The 24,406-nt window shown below is 40.5% G+C and overlaps 1 protein-coding gene across 1 annotated transcript; it reads right to left on the reverse strand.

The window, feature by feature from the left end:
- Positions 1-20,107: 20,107 nt before the first annotated feature.
- Positions 20,108-24,201, reverse strand: LOC124656509 (peptidyl-prolyl cis-trans isomerase FKBP43-like). Its single transcript, XM_047195238.1, has 9 exons — positions 24,149-24,201; positions 23,970-24,043; positions 23,306-23,541; positions 23,037-23,215; positions 22,286-22,465; positions 20,910-21,237; positions 20,628-20,820; positions 20,299-20,383; positions 20,108-20,211 (listed from the first exon to the last, which is right to left on the reverse strand). The coding sequence occupies exons 1-9, from the start codon at positions 24,159-24,161 to the stop codon at positions 20,108-20,110; spliced, it is 1,392 nt and encodes a 463-aa protein (XP_047051194.1). The 5' UTR covers positions 24,162-24,201.
- Between the last annotated feature and the right edge of the window lie 205 nt (positions 24,202-24,406).

Below are 24,406 nucleotides of genomic sequence, written 5' to 3' on the forward strand. Positions count from 1 at the left end.
GATTTTCGCGCTTTCAAATAAAACTTACCACGATGAATCGAAGTTTCACTTGACTTGCTCGGAACCGAAGTAGATCATCAAGTCAAGCGCTATAAACTTCACTGTGATCTTTTCTAAAACCTTGTTTTGGGTAGAGATGATTTGATCTATGGGTTAGACCAAATAGTAGTAAAATTACAAAAAACAAAACCTTAAATAAGGATTAACTACAAGATCTTATAAAGGATCTTAACATGCCATTCCTTACAACAAAACATGAATAATTATTCAATCCTAAATCAAAGAACACAATTAATTAAGAAACTATTCTTTACTTATCTTATCCATGTATTCTACTAAATAAATGTTCCTACCATGCGTCACATGGTATATCTTTTCCACTACAATACTTGAACCATGTCAAGGACATTCATATTCATTCTTCATTAACCTTGACCATTCCAGTCTTATTTCCCAACTTATTCCATTAAACCTTAGAGAAAGGAGAGAATCATCAATATGCTTATATCATCCATTAAATAGAACCTAGCTAAATATTTAAACCTTGTCCAAGGGAGGTAATTGTTGATACTAACCAATGTTATAATAAGTTTAAGTAAAGTATTAAACCCTATTTGACCTAGCTAAAACTTGATAGTAAGTAAGAACCTGTTCTTCTAGTTATTATATAGAGGCAAGTGTTGTGATCATTACACCTTGGTAATGATCATAAACTCTAGAGAACCCTACCTATTCGAAGAGCTCAACCTAAAGAGGTATACTCAAGTATATGGACTTATACTTGATCTTGGAGAGAGAACCATGATTTACTAATGAATTATTATGAGGCCAATACTTTGATTATTACAAATTGGGTGATGATCATAAACCCTAAGACTCCAAGTGAGTGTGTTAAGAGAAGTATTAAAGAAGAGAGACTAGTGAGGAATAAGTGGATCATGTCTAATGCATGATTTTACTTTATAAATTTAGATGATAAGTTAAACATATATATGTGATCCATAGATCTAATCTATCACATAAAATGATAAACATATCATTAGTAATTAACCAAACCAATACTCATGCCTTGTATAGAGTAGTAATGATATTGTATTTAAACCTTGCTTATCCAAACACTTGAGACTAACCTAGCATTGCCTTGATACAATACTTCTACCTAAGTGAGGAGGATAACTCTAGCCACTAGAATAGAATCAATGCTTATGCTCATACCTAAACCTAGTTGTGTATCACATGGGTGATCATAACTAAAACCCTAAATCATATTTGAATCCCAATTCAAATATTACTTTGGATTATAATTAGAACCCTACCATACATCCTGCCTATTTATACTTCAATTTAGTGAAGCTTATGCAAAACCCTAAACCTTTCATGTAGTATCCACCCCACATAAAATATTGTTTCCTAACTTGTGTATCATGTATCACAAGTATAAATTAAGCCATATATACCTAAGCTTAAATATTATTGAAGTAAGTGAAGTGAACAATGATAAGCTTGGGAATTATATTAACAAGTTCAAGCCAGAAATTTGCTAAAGCAAGATTAGTGAATATAGTGTTGATTCAACCATTTTCTTAAACCTTTGAAAACCATTCTTCACATAAAATCATGAACCTTTCCACATTCTCAACACCATTTAATTTAAACTCTAAATCATGATATAAAATACATAGGAACAATTAATATTGTTAAGTAAGAACAAAAACCTAATAACATGTCTACCATACACTGGATCTAAAATTCAAATCATTTAAACAGAAATGGTTCCTAAATTATAAAAGAATGGAGATCAATATCTTAACCATTTCCATTTTATTAAACCTCACAAAGTGCCACTCTAATAAAAAAATTCGATAGTTGTTTAAACAAAAGAATTGGGCAGTGAGTATTATCATGAAATGATATTAATACTCAGATAGTTTAGAACCTGTAAAACAAAACAGAATTCAAATTTGAATTCAAATAACAAATTCAAATCAGAAAATGAAAACGAAAAATGAAAAGGAAAACGAGAAAAGGAGAAAGGCTCACACGGCTTACCTGTTGGGCCAACCAGACCAGCAGAAGCCCACACCGTGGCTCGGCAGAGGACCAAGAACAGCCCAGCCCGAAACAGATACCCTTTCGAGAGCTTTAATAATCGTGCGAGGAGAAAAGGTCTCTTCTTCTTCTTCCCGGCGTCGACAGCGCAGAGGTGAGCTCAGGCCACGTCCTCGTTGGAGATGAGCATGCTCTGGACGTCGCAGGCGACCTCTGAACCCCGTACAAACAACTTCACGTCCGTCTTATCCCCAGTGCGTCCCGATTCGTGCCCGAATCGAGCAACCCACGCACCGACGCATCTCGGCCGTCTCCGGTGAACTGTCGTCGTTCCCAACCTCGCCGCAGCATATAAAGGCACGAGGAGGACATCCTGGAAACCCTAATCCTCCTCCACGCCTCCATTCTTCTCCAGAACCCCTCTACCTCTCATGTTCTTCCTCAACACTTCGCCGGAGTCGATCAAGAAACCGGCGCTAGAAGCCACCTCAGCATCCACCGTTTGGTCGAGGATGAGCGCACGGTCGTGCTTGGTCATCCTCAAGCCGGGAATCGAGCGAAGCTTCTTCAATCGGCCCAATTTGATCGATCCCTTTCGCAGAACCTCACCGGTATCGGCGATTTCGTGCTCGATTCCGTCCATGATTCACCTCGCCGACCACATCATCAACATCACGGTATGAATGTGCATCTAGAGACCTCCTAATCGCTTCGTTTCATCAACTGTGCACCGAGTTAGTGATCCCGCCGGAGAGCGCCGCCGCAGAGCATGTCGCCGGCATAGTTCCAGTGGTCCTCCGCGATGAGCGTTAGCACCATCATGTTCCAGAATGTTGTGGGGATTCGAGAGAGGCTAGACGCGCATCCTGGGAGGCCTTAAAACGCTGTCTCCGTCGCACCCTGCCTCGCCGGCGTTGAGCCGCCGGCAGATCGACGTGGCAGTGGGTCCCCTGTAAGCTATTTGACTTAGTCTTCGCTCACGTGGCATCCAACGTGGCGGTAGCCCCACCGGTCGGTGTCTCGGGTTAGAGCGGTGAACCGGTATATCTAGTATTTAGGTTTATTTCAAATTCCAGTAAATGTCTGAAACTTTGTAAAATCATACAAAATTCATTTCAACTCAGAAAAAGATAAATAATATATCAAAATGCTCACAAAAATAAACTCTATTCAAATAAAATATAAAACAAAAATGTGTGACAAAATAAAAATCCATTTATTTTTAACCTTATTAATTATGCCATTTCAATTATTTAAAATACAATTTGAAATCAATAATTAGTGAAACTTCAAAAAAATTAAATTTTTACTATTCAGTAACTAAGTGAAATGTTAAGATTAATTTTATTTATCATATTTGCATTAACTTAATTATTAGTGGTAAACCATAAACCCTAATTTGCAAATTACCATTTACCATTTTCTTTAAATAGTAATAACTCAAGAAAATATTATAAGCCAAAATTATTTTGTAAATCAAAACTTATTTACTTAAACATCTTTACTTAACAAGTTAATTATTTTAAAACCTAATGACAATTATTAAACCCTGATTCTAACTTAAACCTAAATAAGAATTACCCTAATTATTAATTCTTGTGGAAAATTAATATAATGTTAAACCAGTACTAATTTGGATTCAAAGTAATTAGTAACCACAACTCTATTACCAATTATCATTTTAGGGTTATACCATAATTTAGAAACCCTAGTTTCAATTTAAGTAAGACATTGATCTCATTATTTCATGTGTTCATCCATAGTAGTTGCAAACCTAAAACCCTAAGGATTTAACCCATATGATCATTACACTTTAGTAGTAACTCTAAAACCCTAGTTGCTTATCACATCTGATCATGAGAACTTCAACTTTACTTGTAGAATCTTGATAAGTAACCAATGAATGCATAATCATGATCCATCAACATAAAACCAATTCACATGAGCCTGTCATTTCATGTCCCTATTCTTAGTTGAAACCTATATGATTCCCTAAGTACCACCTAGGTATAAACCCTAGCTTGTTACCACTTGTTAGCACCATTGATCATCAATCCTATATACCATACCATTAGGATCAACCTCCATCGTTAAACCCTAGTAGAACTATGATGATAAACCCTAGTATCACCCTTGTGTAACAATTCACAACACATGCTCCTATCCAACTAAACCCTATTTAAGAAATAATAAACCATCTAGTTGAGAAGCCATTAGAGGTTACTTAGTAAATCGTTGTGAAACCATAGTAAACCCTAATAGCTAATTTATAGAACCATCCTAAACAACCATCCTTTGATATGATACTATAATCACCCATAGTAATAAACCTGTCAATACTTGTTGTATATAGAACCAACCCAAGTTAAGAACCAACTAGTTCCTATTAGTAAAACTAAATGAATCCAATAGTAAACCCTAGAAGCCATAGCACCTATATATAATAGTTCATATTCCTATTTAACTTCGTTCTTCAAAAGTTATTCTTTTGAAGTACAAATGTCAATCAAACCTTAGAAGCCTAATCCTTCTTTGAAATACTCATTAATTCTTAAACAACATGTTCTTCAAAAGTTATTCTTTTGAAGTATAGTATAAGTAATCATCAACCATGATCTGTAGAACTTAAAATTAACAATCTGTTCTTTACCTATTATTCCACCACTATTCTTTATGTATATGATTGTTATGATGTCTTATATCACTTGGTTATGATGCTAATATAACCAAACCCTAATAAGAACCTTGTTTGAGAACCATTCAAAAAGTGCAACCAACCCTAAAGAAATCTTTACAACTCATGCATCCTAAATCATCGAGGTTAGGTTACGCTCGGGGCGATTGCATATCATACTATGCATTATAGCATTTTTGCCAGTTCTTTAAACATTGTCCTTACCGGACGATGATGGTATTTCAGCATTTGGAGTTATCACGTATCGAAGCTTTTGCCTGCATAATCTTGCGATCAAGAAAGGCAAGTTCATCGCTTGCTCATGTCATTTGATTATTTTTATCAAATTATATGCAAAGTACTATACTTATCACTCATGCATTGAAAAGCAAAGTATTATTTTACAATTATGAATATGACTATGTGGTGGGCAATGGAACCATGGTATGTGTTGATATGGTGGAGGTTCCATTGCATGGGTTATATCACCCTAGGATTAATTACCAATGCCGTCCAGTGATTCTAGCGCCGTACATATCGCGTTGACCATAAGATCTATAATGGCTGCGGGGAAGTCAAGCTGTATCTTTTCCCTTACGCACGCCAACGGATTGGTAGAGACGGTGGGGTGTTGGAGGCACTGCCGCAATAGGTTGGGAAATCCTTTTAAATCCCCATCCATTAGTGATGTTAATCTCTACCATCTATGAAGGATTGTCCGGAGTACACCATGAGTAAAGCCGTATTATCGGGGAAGTCTACTGGAGGTGTACGGTTGGACAAAAGGGTGGAGTTTGCGATCGCGGAGAAGGCGGTGTGGACTTGGATCTTACACCTGGCCTCACACCAAAGGAAGTGTGGACGGGAAAGAATTCGCCTGGTTGGCAACAAGGATAAGGTCTCTTATGGGAAAAGTAACGCACCTCTGCGAGAGGATACTGAATTGTGATTGTCACTCCCTGTTCGGGAAGGGAACTGCGAACGCGGCAGGAAAGGAACTCCACGAAGTTCTGGTCAACCTGTGAAGACTGACGGGCATAGTTTTCAGAATAAAATAAACCTTTTGAAGAAATGTTTATGAAAACTTGCATTGGCCTATGACTTTCTGGTCTATGGCTGTAGCTAGTGCATGATACACATATTTCCTAATATGAACTTGCTGAGTACGCTCGTACTCATTCTATCTCGTTTGAACCCCCTTCTTAGAGCAAGGCACCGAAGGAGAAACTACCGTGGAACTCGAAGACAAAGGAGTCAAGCGCAACGAGATGAAGAATCCAATCAAAGAAGTCAATGGAGTCAACTTCGCATCAGCTATAATGGAAACCTAGACTAGTAATAGAAGGGAACCTTTCCCTAATCCTAGCACCTAAGTAGCTAGATTTCTATAGCAAGCCAAGTAGCTCTTGAACTTGAGTTAGCAATAATATAGATTACGAGTCGTTCTTCTCGGAGCTTTATTTGAAGTTTTACCTCACCTGTAAAGTAGGAGGTTGTGTTGATCTTATGTAAACAGCTCGGGTGTACTTCTATAGACATACCTTGGACTCGCATATGTTTCGTTGTACCACTCGAGAGATGTAATATGGGTGGAACGGTGTTTCACTTGTGTTATGTCAACGACTTGTGTACTACACCATGCGAGTGGTACTGTTGGGTCATCACAGCTGGTATCAGAGCAAATGCTTTGACCTTAAGATTAAAACCCTTTAAAGGAGACCTATAGGTTTGGTAGTGTCTATAGGAAGTGTTTTAGCTAAGCCAGCTATGCTAAAGCAACTATTCTTTTGACTTGAGATGGGTATTCACTTGAGAATAATCCTGACACCCTTGAGTCAATCTTTCTTATCTATCTTTCTTAAGTGAAGTTAGCTTGTTATCTTGCTTTATTCCAAATAACTAGAACACCATTGGAGCTTAAGATAATTGGTGGTAGTAGACCACAGTTGGTATACAATACATGGTAGTCCAAAGAGAGGATACAACCATAAGGAAGATATCCTATTGGAAGAAGTATACCAATGCAAGTTATAGTTAAGTAAGAGTCATTAAAAATGTCAAATGCCTGATGTTAAGTAAAGGAGATAAGTTATATAATGTAGTATATGTCTATGATGAGTCCATCATAGGAGGTAAGGAAGAGTGATAGGAGTTACATGAGTCTACTTTCAATAATAAACTAGGTACTCATATATGATTCACTTGAGAATCATGATATGAGGGAGGAGAACATCATAAGTGAGTTAACAAAAGGATGATAAGGAGTAGGATTTAGGGAATAGTTCGAAAGCTTAGGCCTTAAAATCCTAGAAACTGTGTCAAGAATGTTAGAACCATAGTTCTTAATTTAAAGAAGGCTTATTTAGAGCATATCACATAGAGAAATCCTAGAGTTAGAGGTGGTATATTCTAAACAATCATGTGTTTAGAGTAGACATGTTAGAACTAATTGTATTATAGGAATTAGTCCTCAATAGCACATATATATGGTATACTATTCTGTTAGTACTTCCCGAGAAAACTAAGTTAACTTCAACTATCCCAAGCCATTTTGTTTCAAGATTGTCTCATTGCAAATGTGCAATTAAGACAAATGTTGAGACAAATAGTAGAAAGTCACGTATTTGTGCTAAGTATCACAACCTAAACCTATCTTATGTGGTGTTATATACTACACATCTGAACCTGATGTTTAGGGATGTCTTACCCAACTTTTATATTCAGGCATAGAAGGATGTGTATTATAAGCACAAAGCTGGATTTTCTTGGATTTTATTGGACTTTCATTGATTGACTAGATCCATACATGAAGTTTGACTTTGATATGCAAATGCATGTTGCAATATCAAGCTCTTACTTGATGTTATAGGTCTAGAGGGTAAAGGTATTCGTGTGAGGAAGTGACGAATTCTGAAGATTTTGAAGACAAGATGAAGGTTCACTAGGTGAAGGAAGTCAAATTGTGGGAAGCAACCACAATACTCTAAAGGAAAGACCAATCAAAACTCACTTTTATCCTTAATCAAGGAGTACTTCAACATGAAGTACCATGAAAGTGAGAAAAAAAAAATAGTGAATATGGAGCAGTAGAAGTAGAGCCGTATTCATTATGGAAGCAGGGAATGCAAGCGAAGTCACTTACAATACTATTTTCATACTATCAACAAGTGGTTATCTTGCAAAACAAACCCTAGAAGAAGGAAAATAGACAAGTGAAGTCGCAATGTGGTATCATCAGACCACAACTGATATAGGATAACCATGAAGAGAAAGAATGTAAAGTGAGGTATATCTTAACTAAAACTATAAAAGTAGCCACAGCTGGTAGGTAGATATTACCTAAAACCATAACATAGTCACAACTGGTATCCAATAAGTCACATCTGGTACTGGGTAGTCTGCAATATTGGTACCGGATAGCCCACACACTGAACATTTTTCTTTACCCTAAAAGAAAGGGGGATTCCGCAGCTAGTATTCCACAGCTGGTATTCCGTAGCAGGTAAACATTTAGTCGGGAGATTCACATCGGATACCCACAACTGTGTGGATATACCGCAAAGAATTCTTCATGAGACTTTAGAAAGGTACAAAATATAAACCAGACTTAAACCAACTACCTAACCTTGGAGTTTAATGATTAGAAGAAAGGAAGTTAGAAGGTCATTAGTAAACTCCAAGGCGGAGAGGAAGGTTGAAGGAGAAGTATTAAAATATGATTTGAAGTATGATAGACGAGAGAAAAAGGTCTCGAAGCTGAGAGGAAGTCCGATCTTATTTTTATAAGGTTGTTGGGAAGTACCCATATAATAGTACTCTCAGGAGGTTGTCAGACCAGAAGCCGAGGTTCATATCTCGAGGAAGTAAGGGTTAGACCTTAACTTGAGTGGGTAATTGTAATTACTCGAAACCAAGAGAACTCAAGTAAGTCCAAGATAATGAAGTTGGATGAAGAAGTTATCGGAGGACAATCAAAGCCTAAAAAGATATTATACAAAGGACTTTGACCCTACTAAAACATAAGCCTATTAAAAAGATTCCTTTCATGGAACCTAAAGAAACCAAAAGGAAGATAATTAGTATAAACTAGAAGCCATGATTGGATGGACTAAATGAGTCTAATCCATTCGTAGGACTAAACCACCAGGACCATGTCTATTATAAATACCTTACCAAGTACCATTACTTTCGTTATGATCGTAAGGGAAAAACAATACCTTACTTTAAACAAATCCTTTAGAATCAGGTTTGGACATCGCAGTTGGTACACCATAGTGCCATATTTCATCGCAGCTGGATTACCGTAGCTGGTAGAACCAAGTTCTAAGTACCCAAATAGGAAGATGTCACCACAGCCATTAGTAAGGTCCATTAACACAATAAGATGTCTTAATCCAAGAATCTTTGGAGAGTAAGCCTATAAGCTTAGAGTGTTGGAAGGAATCATAGAATTGAAGAAAGTATCAGTGCCAAACATCAGAAGACTTCCGGAAGGATCTGGACAAGGGATATATTCAACTATATCTAGTGTGATCACCATGGAATTGAAAGATGGTGATCTGTTCAAGACATTTCAACATTCGAAACATGAGAGCGTTCGAACTTCGGGACGAAGTTCGGTTTAAGGGGAGAGGTCAGTAATATCCCAGGTTTAGAGGCAATAAAATGAGAGAACACCAAAGTGTGCATTGCATTCATGCATAGAAAATCCGGGGATTTTCGCGCTTTCAAATAAAACTTACCACGATAATCGAAGTTTCACTTGACTTGCTGGAACTGAAGTAGATCATCAAGTCAAGCGCTATAAACTTCACTGTGATCTTTTCTAAAACCTTGTTTTGGGTAGAGATGATTTGATCTATGGGTTAGACCAAATAGTAGTAAAATTACAAAAAACAAAACCTTAACTAAGGATTAACTACAAGATCTTATAAAGGATCTTAACATGCCATTCCTTACAACAAAACATGAATAATTATTCAATCCTAAATCAAAGAACACAATTAATTAAGAAACTATTCTTTACTTATCTTATCCATGTATTCTACTAAATAAATGTTCCTACCATGCGTCACATGGTATATCTTTTCCACTACAATACTTGAACCATGTCAAGGACATTCATATTCATTCTTCATTAACCTTGACCATTCCAGTCTTATTTCCCAACTTATTCCATTAAACCTTAGAGAAAGGAGAGAATCATCAATATGCTTATATCATCCATTAAATAGAACCTAGCTAAATATTTAAACCTTGTCCAAGGGAGGTAATTGTTGATACTAACCAATGTTATAATAAGTTTAAGTAAAGTATTAAACCCTATTTGACCTAGCTAAAACTTGATAGTAAGTAAGAACCTGTTCTTCTAGTTATTATATAGAGGCAAGTGTTGTGATCATTACACCTTGGTAATGATCATAAACTCTAGAGAACCCTACCTATTCAGAAGAGCTCAACCTAAAGAGGTATACTCAAGTATATGGACTTATACTTGATCTTGGAGAGAGAACCATGATTTACTAATGAATTATTATGAGGCCAATACTTTGATTATTACAAATTGGGTGATGATCATAAACCCTAAGACTCCAAGTGAGTGTGTTAAGAGAAGTATTAAAGAAGAGAGACTAGTGAGGAATAAGTGGATCATGTCTAATGCATGATTTTACTTTATAAATTTAGATGATAAGTTAAACATATATATGTGATCCATAGATCTAATCTATCACATAAAATGATAAACATATCATTAGTAATTAACCAAACCAATACTCATGCCTTGTATAGAGTAGTAATGATATTGTATTTAAACCTTGCTTATCCAAACACTTGAGACTAACCTAGCATTGCCTTGATACAATACTTCTACCTAAGTGAGGAGGATAACTCTAGCCACTAGAATAGAATCAATGCTTATGCTCATACCTAAACCTAGTTGTGTATCACATGGGTGATCATAACTAAAACCCTAAATCATATTTGAATCCCAATTCAAATATTACTTTGGATTATAATTAGAACCCTACCATACATCCTGCCTATTTATACTTCAATTTAGTGAAGCTTATGCAAAACCCTAAACCTTTCATGTAGTATCCACCCCACATAAAATATTGTTTCCTAACTTGTGTATCATGTATCACAAGTATAAATTAAGCCATATATACCTAAGCTTAAATATTATTGAAGTAAGTGAAGTGAACAATGATAAGCTTGGGAATTATATTAACAAGTTCAAGCCAGAAATTTGCTAAAGCAAGATTAGTGAATATAGTGTTGATTCAACCATTTTCTTAAACCTTTGAAAACCATTCTTCACATAAAATCATGAACCTTTCCACATTCTCAACACCATTTAATTTAAACTCTAAATCATGATATAAAATACATAGGAACAATTAATATTGTTAAGTAAGAACAAAAACCTAATAACATGTCTACCATACACTCGGATCTAAAATTCAAATCATTTAAACAGAAATGGTTCCTAAATTATAAAAGAATGGAGATCAATATCTTAACCATTTCCATTTTATTAAACCTCACAAAGTGCCACTCTAATAAAAAAATTCGATAGTTGTTTAAACAAAAGAATTGGGCAGTGAGTATTATCATGAAATGATATTAATACTCAGATAGTTTAGAACCTGTAAAACAAAACAGAATTCAAATTTGAATTCAAATAACAAATTCAAATCAGAAAATGAAAACAGAAAATGAAAAGGAAAACAGAAAAGGAGAAAGGCTCACCTGGCTTACCTGTTGGGCCAACCAGACCAGCAGAAGCCCACACCGTGGCTCGGCAGAGGACCAAGAACAGCCCAGCCCGAAACAGATACCCTTTCGAGAGCTTTAATAATCGTGCGAGGAGAAAAGGTCTCTTCTTCTTCTTCCCCGGCGTCGACAGCGCAGAGGTGAGCTCAGGCCACGTCCTCGTTGGAGATGAGCATGCTCTGGACGTCGCAGGCGACCTCTGAACCCCGTACAAACAACTTCACGTCCGTCTTATCCCCAGTGCGTCCCGATTCGTGCCCGAATCGAGCAACCCACGCACCGACGCATCTCGGCCGTCTCCGGTGAACTGTCGTCGTTCCCAACCTCGCCGCAGCATATAAAGGCACGAGGAGGACATCCTGGAAACCCTAATCCTCCTCCACGCCTCCATTCTTCTCCAGAACCCCTCTACCTCTCATGTTCTTCCTCAACACTTCGCCGGAGTCGATCAAGAAACCGGCGCTAGAAGCCACCTCAGCATCCACCGTTTGGTCGAGGATGAGCGCCTGGTCGTGCTGGTCATCCTCAAGCCAGGAATCGAGCAGAAGCTTCTTCAATCGGCCCAATTTGATCGATCCCTTTCGCAGAACCTCACCGGTATCGGCGATTTCGTGCTCGATTCCGTCCATGATTCACCTCGCCGACCACATCATCAACATCACGGTATGAATGTGCATCTAGAGACCTCCTAATCGCTTCGTTTCATCAACTGTGCACCGAGTTAGTGATCCCGCCGGAGAGCGCCGCCGCAGAGCATGTCGCCGGCATAGTTCCAGTGGTCCTCCGCGATGAGCGTTAGCACCATCATGTTCAGAATGTTGTGGGGATTCGAGAGAGGCTAGACGCGCATCCTGGGAGGCCTTAAAACGCTGTCTCCGTCGCACCCTGCCTCGCCGGCGTTGAGCCGCCGGCAGATCGACGTGGCAGTGGGTCCCCTGTAAGCTATTTGACTTAGTCTTCGCTCACGTGGCATCCAACGTGGCAGTAGCCCCACCAGTCAGTGTCTCGGGTTAGGCAGTGAACCGGTATATCTAGTATTTAGGTTTATTTCAAATTCCAGTAAATGTCTGAAACTTTGTAAAATCATACAAAATTCATTTCAACTCAGAAAAAGATAAATAATATATCAAAATGCTCACAAAAATAAACTCTATTCAAATAAAATATAAAACAAAAATGTGTGACAAAATAAAAATCCATTTATTTTTAACCTTATTAATTATGCCATTTCAATTATTTAAAATACAATTTGAAATCAATAATTAGTGAAACTTCAAAAAAATTAAATTTTTACTATTCAGTAACTAAGTGAAATGTTAAGATTAATTTTATTTATCATATTTGCATTAACTTAATTATTAGTGGTAAACCATAAACCCTAATTTGCAAATTACCATTTACCATTTTCTTTAAATAGTAATAACTCAAGAAAATATTATAAGCCAAAATTATTTTGTAAATCAAAACTTATTTACTTAAACATCTTTACTTAACAAGTTAATTATTTTAAAACCTAATGACAATTATTAAACCCCGATTCTAACTTAAACCTAAATAAGAATTACCCTAATTATTAATTCTTGTGGAAAATTAATATAATGTTAAACCAGTACTAATTTGGATTCAAAGTAATTAGTAACCACAACTCTATTACCAATTATCATTTTAGGGTTATACCATAATTTAGAAACCCTAGTTTCAATTTAAGTAAGACATTGATCTCATTATTTCATGTGTTCATCCATAGTAGTTGCAAACCTAAAACCCTAAGGATTTAACCCATATGATCATTACACTTTAGTAGTAACTCTAAAACCCTAGTTGCTTATCACATCTGATCATGAGAACTTCAACTTTACTTGTAGAATCTTGATAAGTAACCAATGAATGCATAATCATGATCCATCAACATAAAACCAATTCACATGAGCCTGTCATTTCATGTCCCTATTCTTAGTTGAAACCTATATGATTCCCTAAGTACCACCTAGGTATAAACCCTAGCTTGTTACCACTTGTTAGCACCATTGATCATCAATCCTATATACCATACCATTAGGATCAACCTCCATCGTTAAACCCTAGTAGAACTATGATGATAAACCCTAGTATCACCCTTGTGTAACAATTCACAACACATGCTCCTATCCAACTAAACCCTATTTAAGAAATAATAAACCATCTAGTTGAGAAGCCATTAGAGGTTACTTAGTAAATCGTTGTGAAACCATAGTAAACCCTAATAGCTAATTTATAGAACCATCCTAAACAACCATCCTTTGATATGATACTATAATCACCCATAGTAATAAACCTGTCAATACTTGTTGTATATAGAACCAACCCAAGTTAAGAACCAACTAGTTCCTATTAGTAAAACTAAATGAATCCAATAGTAAACCCTAGAAGCCATAGCACCTATATATAATAGTTCATATTCCTATTTAACCTTGTTCTTCAAAAGTTATTCTTTTGAAGTACAAATGTCAATCAAACCTTAGAAGCCTAATCCTTCTTTGAAATACTCATTAATTCTTAAACAACATGTTCTTCAAAAGTTATTCTTTTGAAGTATAGTATAAGTAATCATCAACCATGATCTGTAGAACTTAAAATTAACAACTTGTTCTTTACCTATTATTCCACCACTATTCTTTATGTATATGATTGTTATGATGTCTTATATCACTTGGTTATGATGCTAATATAACCAAACCCTAATAAGAACCTTGTTTGAGAACCATTCAAAAAGTGCAACCAACCCTAAAGAAATCTTTACAACTCATGCATCCTAAATCATCGAGGTTAGGTTACGCTCGAGGCGATTGCATATCATACTATGCATTATAGCATTTTTGCCAGTTCTTTAAACATTGTCCTTACCGGACGATGATGGTATTTCAGCATTTGGAGTTATCACGTATCGAAGCTTTTGCCGCATAATCTTGCAGATCAAGAAAGGCAAGTTCATCGCTTGCTCATGTCATTTGATTATTTTTATCAAATTATATGCAAAGTACTATACTTATCACTCATGCATTGAAAAGCAAAGTATTATTTTACAATTATGAATATGACTATGTGGTGGGCAATGGAACCATGGTATGTGTTGATATGGTGGAGGTTCCATTGCATGGGTTATATCACCCTAGGATTAATTACCAATGCCGTCCGGTGATTCTAGCGCCGTACATATCGCGTTGACCATAAGATCTATAATGGCTCGGGGAAGTCAGCTGTATCTTTTCCCTTCGCACGCCAACGGATTGGTAGAGACGGTGGGGTGTTGGAGGCACTGCCGCAATAGGTTGGGAAATCCTTTTAAATCCCCATCCATTAGTGATGTTAATCTCTACCATCTATGAAGGATTGTCCGGAGTACACCATGAGTAAAGCCGTATTATCGGGGAAGTCTACTGGAGGTGTACGGTTGGACAAAAGGGTGGGTTTGCAGTCGCGGAGAAGGCGGTGTGGACTTGGATCTTACACCTGGCCTCACACCAAAGGAAGTGTGGACGGGAAAGAATTCGCCTGGTTGGCAACAAGGATAAGGTCTCTTATGGGAAAAGTAACGCACCTCTGCAGAGGATACTGAATTGTGACTTGTCACTCCCTCGTTCCGGGAAGGGAAGCTACGAACGCGGCAGGAAAGGAACTCCACGAAGTTCGGTCAACCTGTGAAGACCGACGGGCATAGTTTTCGGAATAAAATAAACCTTTTGAAGAAATGTTTATGAAAACTTGCATTGGCCTATGACTTTACGGTCTATGGCTGTAGCTAGTGCATGATACACATATTTCCTAATATGAACTTGCTGAGTACGCTCGTACTCATTCTATCTCGTTTGAACCCCTTCTTAGAGCAAGGCACCGAAGGAGAAACTACCGTGGAACTCGAAGACAAAGGAGTCAACTGCAACGAGATGAAGAATCCAATCAAAGAAGTCAATGGAGTCAACTTCTGCATCAGCTATAATGGAAACCTAGACTAGTAATAGAAGGGAACCATTCCCTAATCCTAGCACCTAAGTAGCTAGATTTCTATAGCAAGCCAAGTAGCTCTTGAACTTGAGTTAGCAATAATATAGATTACGAGTCGTTCTTCGGAGCTTTATTTGAAGTTTTACCTCACTCGTAAAGTAGGAGGTTGTGTTGATCTTATGTAAACAGCTCGGGTGTACTTCTATAGACATACCTTGGACTCGCATATGTTTCTGTTGTACCACTCTGAGAGATGTAATATGGGTGGAACGGTGTTTCACTTGTGTTATGTCAACGACTTGTGTACTACACCATGCAGTGGTACGCTGGGTCATCACATCCGGTCAGCGGTGGTTGCGGGGGAGGCCGGAGGTGGAGAAGAAGGTCTACTGAGAGTTAACTTAACTCTCAGTTAACTGAACCCTAGATATACCCAAAAAAAACCTGAAAATCGCGTCTAGCCACATGCCATAAACGATTTTTCAATGGCAGCCACGGTTGTCGAGGCAGAGCTAAGCGAGAGGTCTTGTCGGAGTTGCACCTTCACAACGCGGTGCGGTCGTTAATGCATACTGCTCTTATGACTTTGACTTGTTTGCTGAGTTATACTAGATGGAGACGACCTTCATGGCGGACGTGGAGCATGAGGCGGTAAGGAGCAAGCGCAGTGAAGCGATGGGGCGGAGCCGGTGGACCCATAGCAGGTGGCTATCGTCACATCGTACCAGACACTGTGGCACCGACCGAGGAGGTTGGTTGCCTCCTAATGGTGGCTGAGTGGTAGAGGATCCTGGAGCTCAATGCTTAGACCCGAGCCAAGGTCGCCGCCCACGAAGCAATGGGTCGCCCAGAAAGATGAGTACCGCCTGAAGCGGGCGCAGCTGAAGGGCTAGCATCGCGGGGAAGCACCGCCGACACTAGCGATGCAACCTCGCCAGTTGCACGTCTGCAGAACGGATGACGAGGTGGATGCAGGAGCAGAAAGCCAAGGGGAAGAACGACGGTGGTGCTGGACCGTCGCGCGCCCCGACCGACGTCGAGTAAGCTAGGTTTTTGTTAATTTTTCCCTTTTTATTCAACTTTGTAATATATAACAAAATTTACATAAAAAATAAGTTTATCGAATTTAAGTATTTTCATACAATGTGTTTGGGGAACTCAGGCTGAATATATCCCAAACATAGCAAACACGCGGCAGTGGCCCTCATTCGACTAATCCAGCTTAATAATTCAAAAGCTTGCACGAAATCACACGTTACAAACAAGTGTACTATGTCCTAATTAACCAGCAAGAATGGTGCATGGTACTACAATTACTGAATGGACGGCACCAAGTGGGAGTGGGACGAGAATGAATGGATCCAGCGTACTGAAATCATGGCGCCATCGCAACACGAATGAAATGGAACGAATTGGACAGCCTAGCCTTGCCCTTCAAAGCCTGCCTTTGCCATCTACGTCCCCTCTCTGTAATTCGACTCACTGGAGCTGGAGCGATCGGATCTGAAATCTGAATTGGATTCAAGTCGGCGCGCGCGCTACACCTACCATTGCACCAACGGCCAACGGTCCTTGCATGTAGTAGATGCAACTGAAGGAGCAAGTAGAGACGGCATTGAATTTCTCTAGCTTACAAATACGTCTCTGTTCTGAATTCTACTCATGCGTCTGCAACCGAAACAGCGCCCGATTCTGATTCTGACAGGTGCGCATGCATGCTCATGACTCATATTCTGCCAAATAGCTTCTGATTCTGACGGCAGTCCATGCTTGCTTAATCAATTGTGTGACGATTGCTCAAGCTAACTACCTGATCCTGACAGGTAGCTGCCCACAAGAAGACAGCTACCCCTAGTAAATTCTACTCCTATATGTTTGCAAACACAAGGGTACTGCTTGAAAGCACAGAACAAACGCGACGCAAATCGGTGTCCGCGAGCGTTCGTTTGCGTCGCACGGCGCGGACGCGAGAAAGATTGTTTTTGTTCGCGCGTCCGTTTGCGCCTGGGGTGCCTCCAGCGGCCCGACGCATTTCTGCGTTGGCATGAAATATGAAGTTTGAAAAGAACAAGATGCCAGAGATTCAACGAAGTCATAGTCCTTATTACATCCAAATTTTAAAAAGTCTACATGAAAATAAGATGGTATTCGGTCTTCATGGCCAACCAATTGCCCACTGATGCTCAATCAGATCCGTCTGCAGCCGTTTGCAGACGTTCTCGTCAGTGATTTCCACATTCATATGTAGATAGTTCTCCCAAGCTAAAGCCCCAGGGAGTGGCGCAATTAGCTCACCTTAGAAGTCCCAGTGGTTCTCATTGCGGTCATCAGGACGCTCGTTCTCAACGATCATGTTGTGCATGATCACGCAGCATGTCATCACCTCATGCATGGTCTTCAGCGACCATGTTCTTGCCGGGTGACGGACAGTTGCCCACCGAGCTTGGAGCACACCAAATCCGCGCTCCACATCTTTCCTGCAAGCCTCTTGCATCTTGGCAAACCTCCTCGTCTTCTCGGAGTTTGGATTACGGATAGTCTTCACCAGTGTGGCCCAGTCAGGGTAGATACCATCAGCAAGATAATATGGCTTGTCATATTCATTTCCATTGATCTCATAGCTCACCCGGGGAGCTTTGCCTTGCATGAGCCGGTTGAGAACCGGTGATCGGTGCAACACATTGATGTCATTGTTGGACCCGGCCATGCCAAAGAATGAATATCAAATCCATAAATCTTGAGATATGAAAGCTACAAGAATGACAGTCCGTCCCTCCTCATGCCCGCTGTACTGACCCTACCATCCAAATGGACAGTTCTTCCACTCCCAGTGCATGGAATCTATGCTGCCAATCATTCCTGGGAACCCTCTAGACTCGTTGATAGACAATAGCCGCCTTGTATCCTCAACAGTTGGCTCCCTACAGTAATACTGTCCGAACACAGCAATCACGGCTCGACAAAACTGGTACATGGACTCAAGGCAGGTGCTCTCACCCATTCGAAGATACTCATCGAATATATCAGCAGCCATTCCATATGATAGCATGTGAATAGCGGCGGAGCATTTTTGGTAAGAGGTGAAGCCTAGCGCACCTGTTGCATTGGGCCTGCATTGGAAGTATGGGTCGTAGTCTCTGACGGCCCGGAGAATGACCAAGAACAGCTCCCTTGACATCCTGTACCGGCGCAGAAACATTTTTTCTTTGAACAACGGATCGGTGAGGTGGAAGTAGTCCTTGTGGAGCCGGAGCCGCCCCTGCACTCTGTTGCGCGGCAGGTTTTTTGAGCGGGCCTTGACAGAGCCCCGGTGCACCGGCCCCTCATTTGAAGTGAACTCGTGGATCATGGAGGCCGCAGTAGTTGCCAATGTCTGCGTAGACTGATCGGACTCGTCGTCGGAAGAGGAGTCAACGACCTCCTCGTGGTACTTCTTGTCCATCTGCGTGGGTACGAAATGTGGATCAATGGCCGTGCACAATTGCGCCGAAAACAGGAGAAGAAACCTACCGACGCAGGTCGTGGGCGGCGCGGAAGGGCGGCGCAACCGGCAACGTTTGGCCCCAAAACAGCCGGCAGGTACGCGCCGGAGCCAATCCCGAGTATGATCCTGCTCTCCCGCGCGGCAACAACCGAGCCGGACGGCGAGTAGTGCGGCGGGACGGTGGCGGCTGGGCCGCTGGGGTTGGGGTGGTGCCGTCGCACTAGGTCAGCAAAGAAGGGGAAAAGAAGCAAATCGAAGCGGTCGATTTCGCTATCCCCTGACTTGCAGGAATGGGTAGGAAAAGGAGGGCGCTCGGCGCGACCGCGCAACGTCCGCGGCGACGCAAACCTGGACGGGCCGGTCACTTTGCGTCGTCCCGTTGGAGCAGGGCCCAGCGCATTTCCGGTCACGTCGGACGCAAACGGTCAGCAACCGTTTGCGTTGCGCCGCTGGAGATGCCCTTAGTCGCTACCAACAAAAGAAGGTATTCATGGTAGCCAACATTCCGCTCCAGCCATACCTCTGCAACTACATTTGCTAACTACTGATGAAACTACTACGGTTACCATTTCATTATGATGCATTAATCACATTAACCAATATAATCATACCCAGTCAACACAGAAATGTCGCATTGACAGGAATAAGATCCGCACATTTGGAGATCACACAGTAGCATCACGCAAACTGATCTAGTATTTGGTACCTCGAATGCTTCACGACAACCTTAACAAACTCTTCACTTCTGCATGATGCGCTGCAGAATGATTCCATGGACCCTAAACACATAGCCTGTGAAGAACAAACTATGCAACCACCATCCCTAGCTCTGGCAAAAAAATCCGCATGCTCTGGCCTGCCTTCCGTGCAAAACAGGAACAGGAAGCTCGCTTTTCACTTGACTTTCACCAGCTCGACTTCGTACAAGATTGTTTTGTTCTTGGGCACTTGTTCAAACAATTTACCGCCGTTCTCACTGAAGAATGCACAAGCAGCACAAAACCGTCATTCGTGTTTCATAGACTATATATACCAGTGGAAGATGAAAAGTGTGGAAATGCTTACCACAGGGATGGAGGGACAGTTAGCCTCCTTTTGTCGCCGACGTGCATACCTACAGTGAATATCAATGTTAATCATGCTCAGAAAAATATCTCACTCAAACGTATTAAAAAAAACAATGAGCTCCGAGATGATTGATTACCAACAATACCAAGATTCCATCCAGGGATCACTTTCTCAGAACCTGTAGTCAGCAGAATATGCGTTTTAAGCAATTTTAACTTCAACCATAATATGGTACAAAGCACTGACGTAGTTTGTCAATATTTACCGAGCTTAAACTTGTAGGGCTTTTCCTTAGCATTAGGATGAACGGTTTTCCCATTCTGCAGCTTGCCAACATAATTGATATAAACCTGCAGAGTAAAGTGGAGTTATTTACATATATTATTTGGGGGCAATGTGCCTTAGTAGGCATATAAATTAGAAAGTACTGAAAGCATACTGCCCAGTCAGCATCGGTTACTGTTTCTCCTTTTCTGATCCTATAGCTAATTGCGGGAAGAGCTTGGCCAAGCACATACATATGAAACATACAATTCCATTCATGAACTACAAGCATGCTGGGTGGAAAGATTAGAAAAGGAATATTGGGGATACCTTGCTGCCATTTGAAGCCACTTGTGCGTCCTGGTTCCCTGCCGACAGATCTTCTATGACCAGCCCATTTTCAAGTGTTCTAATGTTGTTGGAATGCTTTCCATCTTGTGCCTCCGATGCAGTTCTCTTATTTTTCTTGGATTTCTTTTTCAACTCAGCTTCTTGTTTTGGAACTGATGACCCATTGACCTCCCTGCTCAGGTCATGCAACAAGGTACAGATCAGTATTCACCAAGCACAACAGAGGCAGATATACAACTAAAGTATGAAGCAGAGATATACATTGGGGATGCAGGATCCTGATCGATGGTATCACTTTTTCTTTTCCTGTCATTTCTGCTCTTCTTTTTGGTCTCCTCTTTGGACGCAACATTTTCAGCTTTGATTTCCTTGGAAACTTTACCATTAGTTTTCAGAGCCAGAGAAGGCAGGTCTTCCTCTTTGGCGAAAAAATCTTCATCTTCGCTGCCACTATCAAATATTGAACAAGGTTTGCGCCTGACAGTTGGCTTGCATGAAGAATCTTCAATCTTGTCGTCGATGCTGTCAACTTGATGCTTCTTCTTTAAGCGTCGCCCTCTTTTAACCTTATCAGCATGCTCTTCAGATGCTATGTAATAAATATTAGAATGTGCTAGTGGTCAATAGGATGGAAATTTGAGGCAATGCATGTATTAGACAGCCACACATCAAATGCAAACAGGATGAGAGCATCAATCTAGCTGTAGAAAGACTTGTTATAAATGGTTGAAAAAGGCATGTTAACTGAACTTTTACAAAACAAAATTAGAAGCGTTCAAACAATCATGCACTACACTGTGTTGTCTATAGTATTATGGTGCCAACGTGTCGTGAAACGTAATAAAATCTCAATTCTGGTTCTTAGTTATGAACTCAAAAGGTGCTAAGATCAAAGTCCAGACTTCACAAACATCATTAAGTTTATTAGGTTTTAGTTACTTTGGTAATTTAGGTATCATCGTTTGATGCAACATTTCTGGGTTTAGTTTCCTTAGAAACTTTACCATTAGTTTTCTTAGTTGGCAAGTCTTCCTCTTGGGCCAAAAAGTCTTCATCTTCACTGCCACTATCAAATATTGAACGGAAATTGTGCCTGATGGTTGGCTTGCATGAAGAATCTTCAATCTCGTCCTCGGTGCTGTCAACTTGGTGCTTCTTCTTGAAGCGTCGCAGTCGTTTAACCTTACCAGCATGCTCTTCAGATGCTACGCAATAAATATTAGAATGTGCTAGCGGTCAATAGGATGGAAATTTGAGGCGATGCACGTATTAGACAGCCACATCATCAAATGGTATTGTGTTAACACAACAGCAGGAAATGCAAACAGGATGAGAGCATTAATCTAGCTGTAGAAAGACTTGTTATAAATGGTTGAAAAAGGCATGTTAACTGAACTTTTACAAAACAAAATTAGAAGCGTTCAAACAATCGTGCACTACACTGTGTCGTCTATAGTATTATGGTGCCAATGTGCCGTGAAATGTAATAAAATCTCTCTTAGTTATGAACTCAAAAGGTGATAAGATCAAAGTCCGGACTTCACAAACATCATTAAGTTTAGGTTTTAGTTTCTTTGGTAATTTAGGTATCATCGTTTGACACAACATTTTCGGGTTAGTTTCCTTAGAAACTTTCCCATTAGTTTTGTTAGCTGGCAAGTCTTCATCTTCACTGCCACTATCAAATATTGAACGGAAATTGTGCCTGGCGGTTGGCTTGCATGAAGAATCTTCAATCTCGTCGTCGGTGCTGTCAACTTGGTGCTTCTTCTTTGAGCGTCGCAGTCGTTTAACCTTACCAGCATGTTTTTCAGAGGCTATGTAATAAACATAAGAATGTACTAGCAGTCAATAGGATGGAAATGTGAGGTGATACATGTATTACACAGCCACAGCATCAAATAGCACTTTGTTAACAAAAAAAAAAACGAGACCCATGGGCACTAGCACCCAGGGCATATTCTTATAGAAGAAGCTAAGTGAGCCACAAATCCGCGTTCGAGGAGATTCGAACCCCGGTTGCGGGGTAGCCACCAACTCGAGCTAACCATCTGACCCTCGGGTCATTCTCATAGCACTTTGTTAACACAAAAGCAGACAATGCAAACAGAATAAGAAAATAAAAATATCAATACCCTAACTGTAGACAGACTTGTTACAAATGGTTGAACGTGCATGTTAGTTGAACTTTTACAAAAGAGAACTAGAAGCGTTCAAACAATCATGCTCTACACGGTGTCATCTTTAGTGGTGGCAATGTGCCATGCAGCGTAATAAAATTTCCATTCTAGTGAACTACAAAGGTGTCTACGATCGAAATCAAGGTTCCACTAACAACATTAAGTTCAATTTAAAGAGCATCTTACTTTTCCTAGTTCGACAGCATACCTGTCTTGTGGCTATCGGGGGTGGAGCATACATCACCATCATCCATAGATTCAGAAACATCATTGTCCTCAGGTACTTCATCGTCACCATCATCAATGAAGTCAGATTCGTAACTGTCCTCACTCTCATCATGCTCTCGGTCTGTATCAGACTCTCCAACATCCTCTCCATAAGATTCTCTAGTAACAAGGTTAAGAATGAACACTAAGTCTAGAACGCTACACAAAAGTGAAACATTCTGGCAAAATGCAACTCTCAAAAAAGGATACGATTCATCGTCTCCTGCACCGCTCCTGCTGCTTGGCCGGAGGTAATATCCAGAGAGATGCACGGAACTCGGACCAAGCACTGAGAACAGAACCTCATCGACCTCCTCCAACTCAATCTCGAGATGGCACATCTCAGACAATCGAGGATTCAGGCTACAGACTATGATGGGTGCCTTGTTACCAACAACGCACTGCAGCACCGACCTTTTAGCAGCATCGCAACTGCCCAGTGTAGCCTGAAAAAACATCACGAGAGTCAATGTCATGTCCCCCGAATACCCATTGGAAGGATTCTGATGCTTGGAACTTGGAAGCAAACACAAGTAATTAGCTGCTCGAATGACAAAAGATAGGCTCTTGTATATTATGTATGGCCCTTCTTTACTCGCTAAATTAGCTGCACAGATGGCACAGCGGTGTACTATAGAAGAATCACAGTAATGTTCAAAGTCTGCACAATGTAATCAGTGTCATACACGAAGATAGCTCTCAAAAACCTAACACTACTATTTCAGAAAGCACTGCAATATATGTTTTGGATTCAGACGAAATGGATACGACGGACAAATCTATTCAAATCACAATAGTATCATTTTTAGCATCCCCTTCAGAATTTGCGACAGGACCTTGGTAATAAAGAGGTAAGAAGCAGAGCGGGAGCAACCTGGGAAATCCTGAGACGGCCATGGGACGACTGGTAGCGGTGGGTGTAGGGCTTCCCGGGCTTCACCTCCACGCCTGCGCAGATCATCATAGCATATTATTAGCAGATGTATGTATGTACGTTTGACAGCAACAATACAGCCAAGAAATAGGTATTGATATGAGAGAGGCTTGACTTACCCCAGAACGCCATAAGGAGGGGCTGCCGGAATCAGGAGGAGGCGGCCTGCGACACGACGACGGAGAGGACGGCCGCCGTCTGCGGAGCGGCGCAGGGACGGAGAGGCGTGGTCGGGGATGGTGGTGGGCGGCGGCTCCGCCGTCCTCGGCTGGGGCTTAAAAAGTGGGGAGAGGCGCTGGGTTACCGCTCGGCGCTCCACGGATTTCCGGGCTTTTCATCTCCTCTGGGCCGACCTTTAAAAATCCGTCAGTTGTACA

Source organism: Lolium rigidum, chromosome 5 (genome assembly GCF_022539505.1).
Source record: "Lolium rigidum isolate FL_2022 chromosome 5, APGP_CSIRO_Lrig_0.1, whole genome shotgun sequence".
Lineage (NCBI taxonomy): Eukaryota > Viridiplantae > Streptophyta > Magnoliopsida > Poales > Poaceae > Lolium > Lolium rigidum.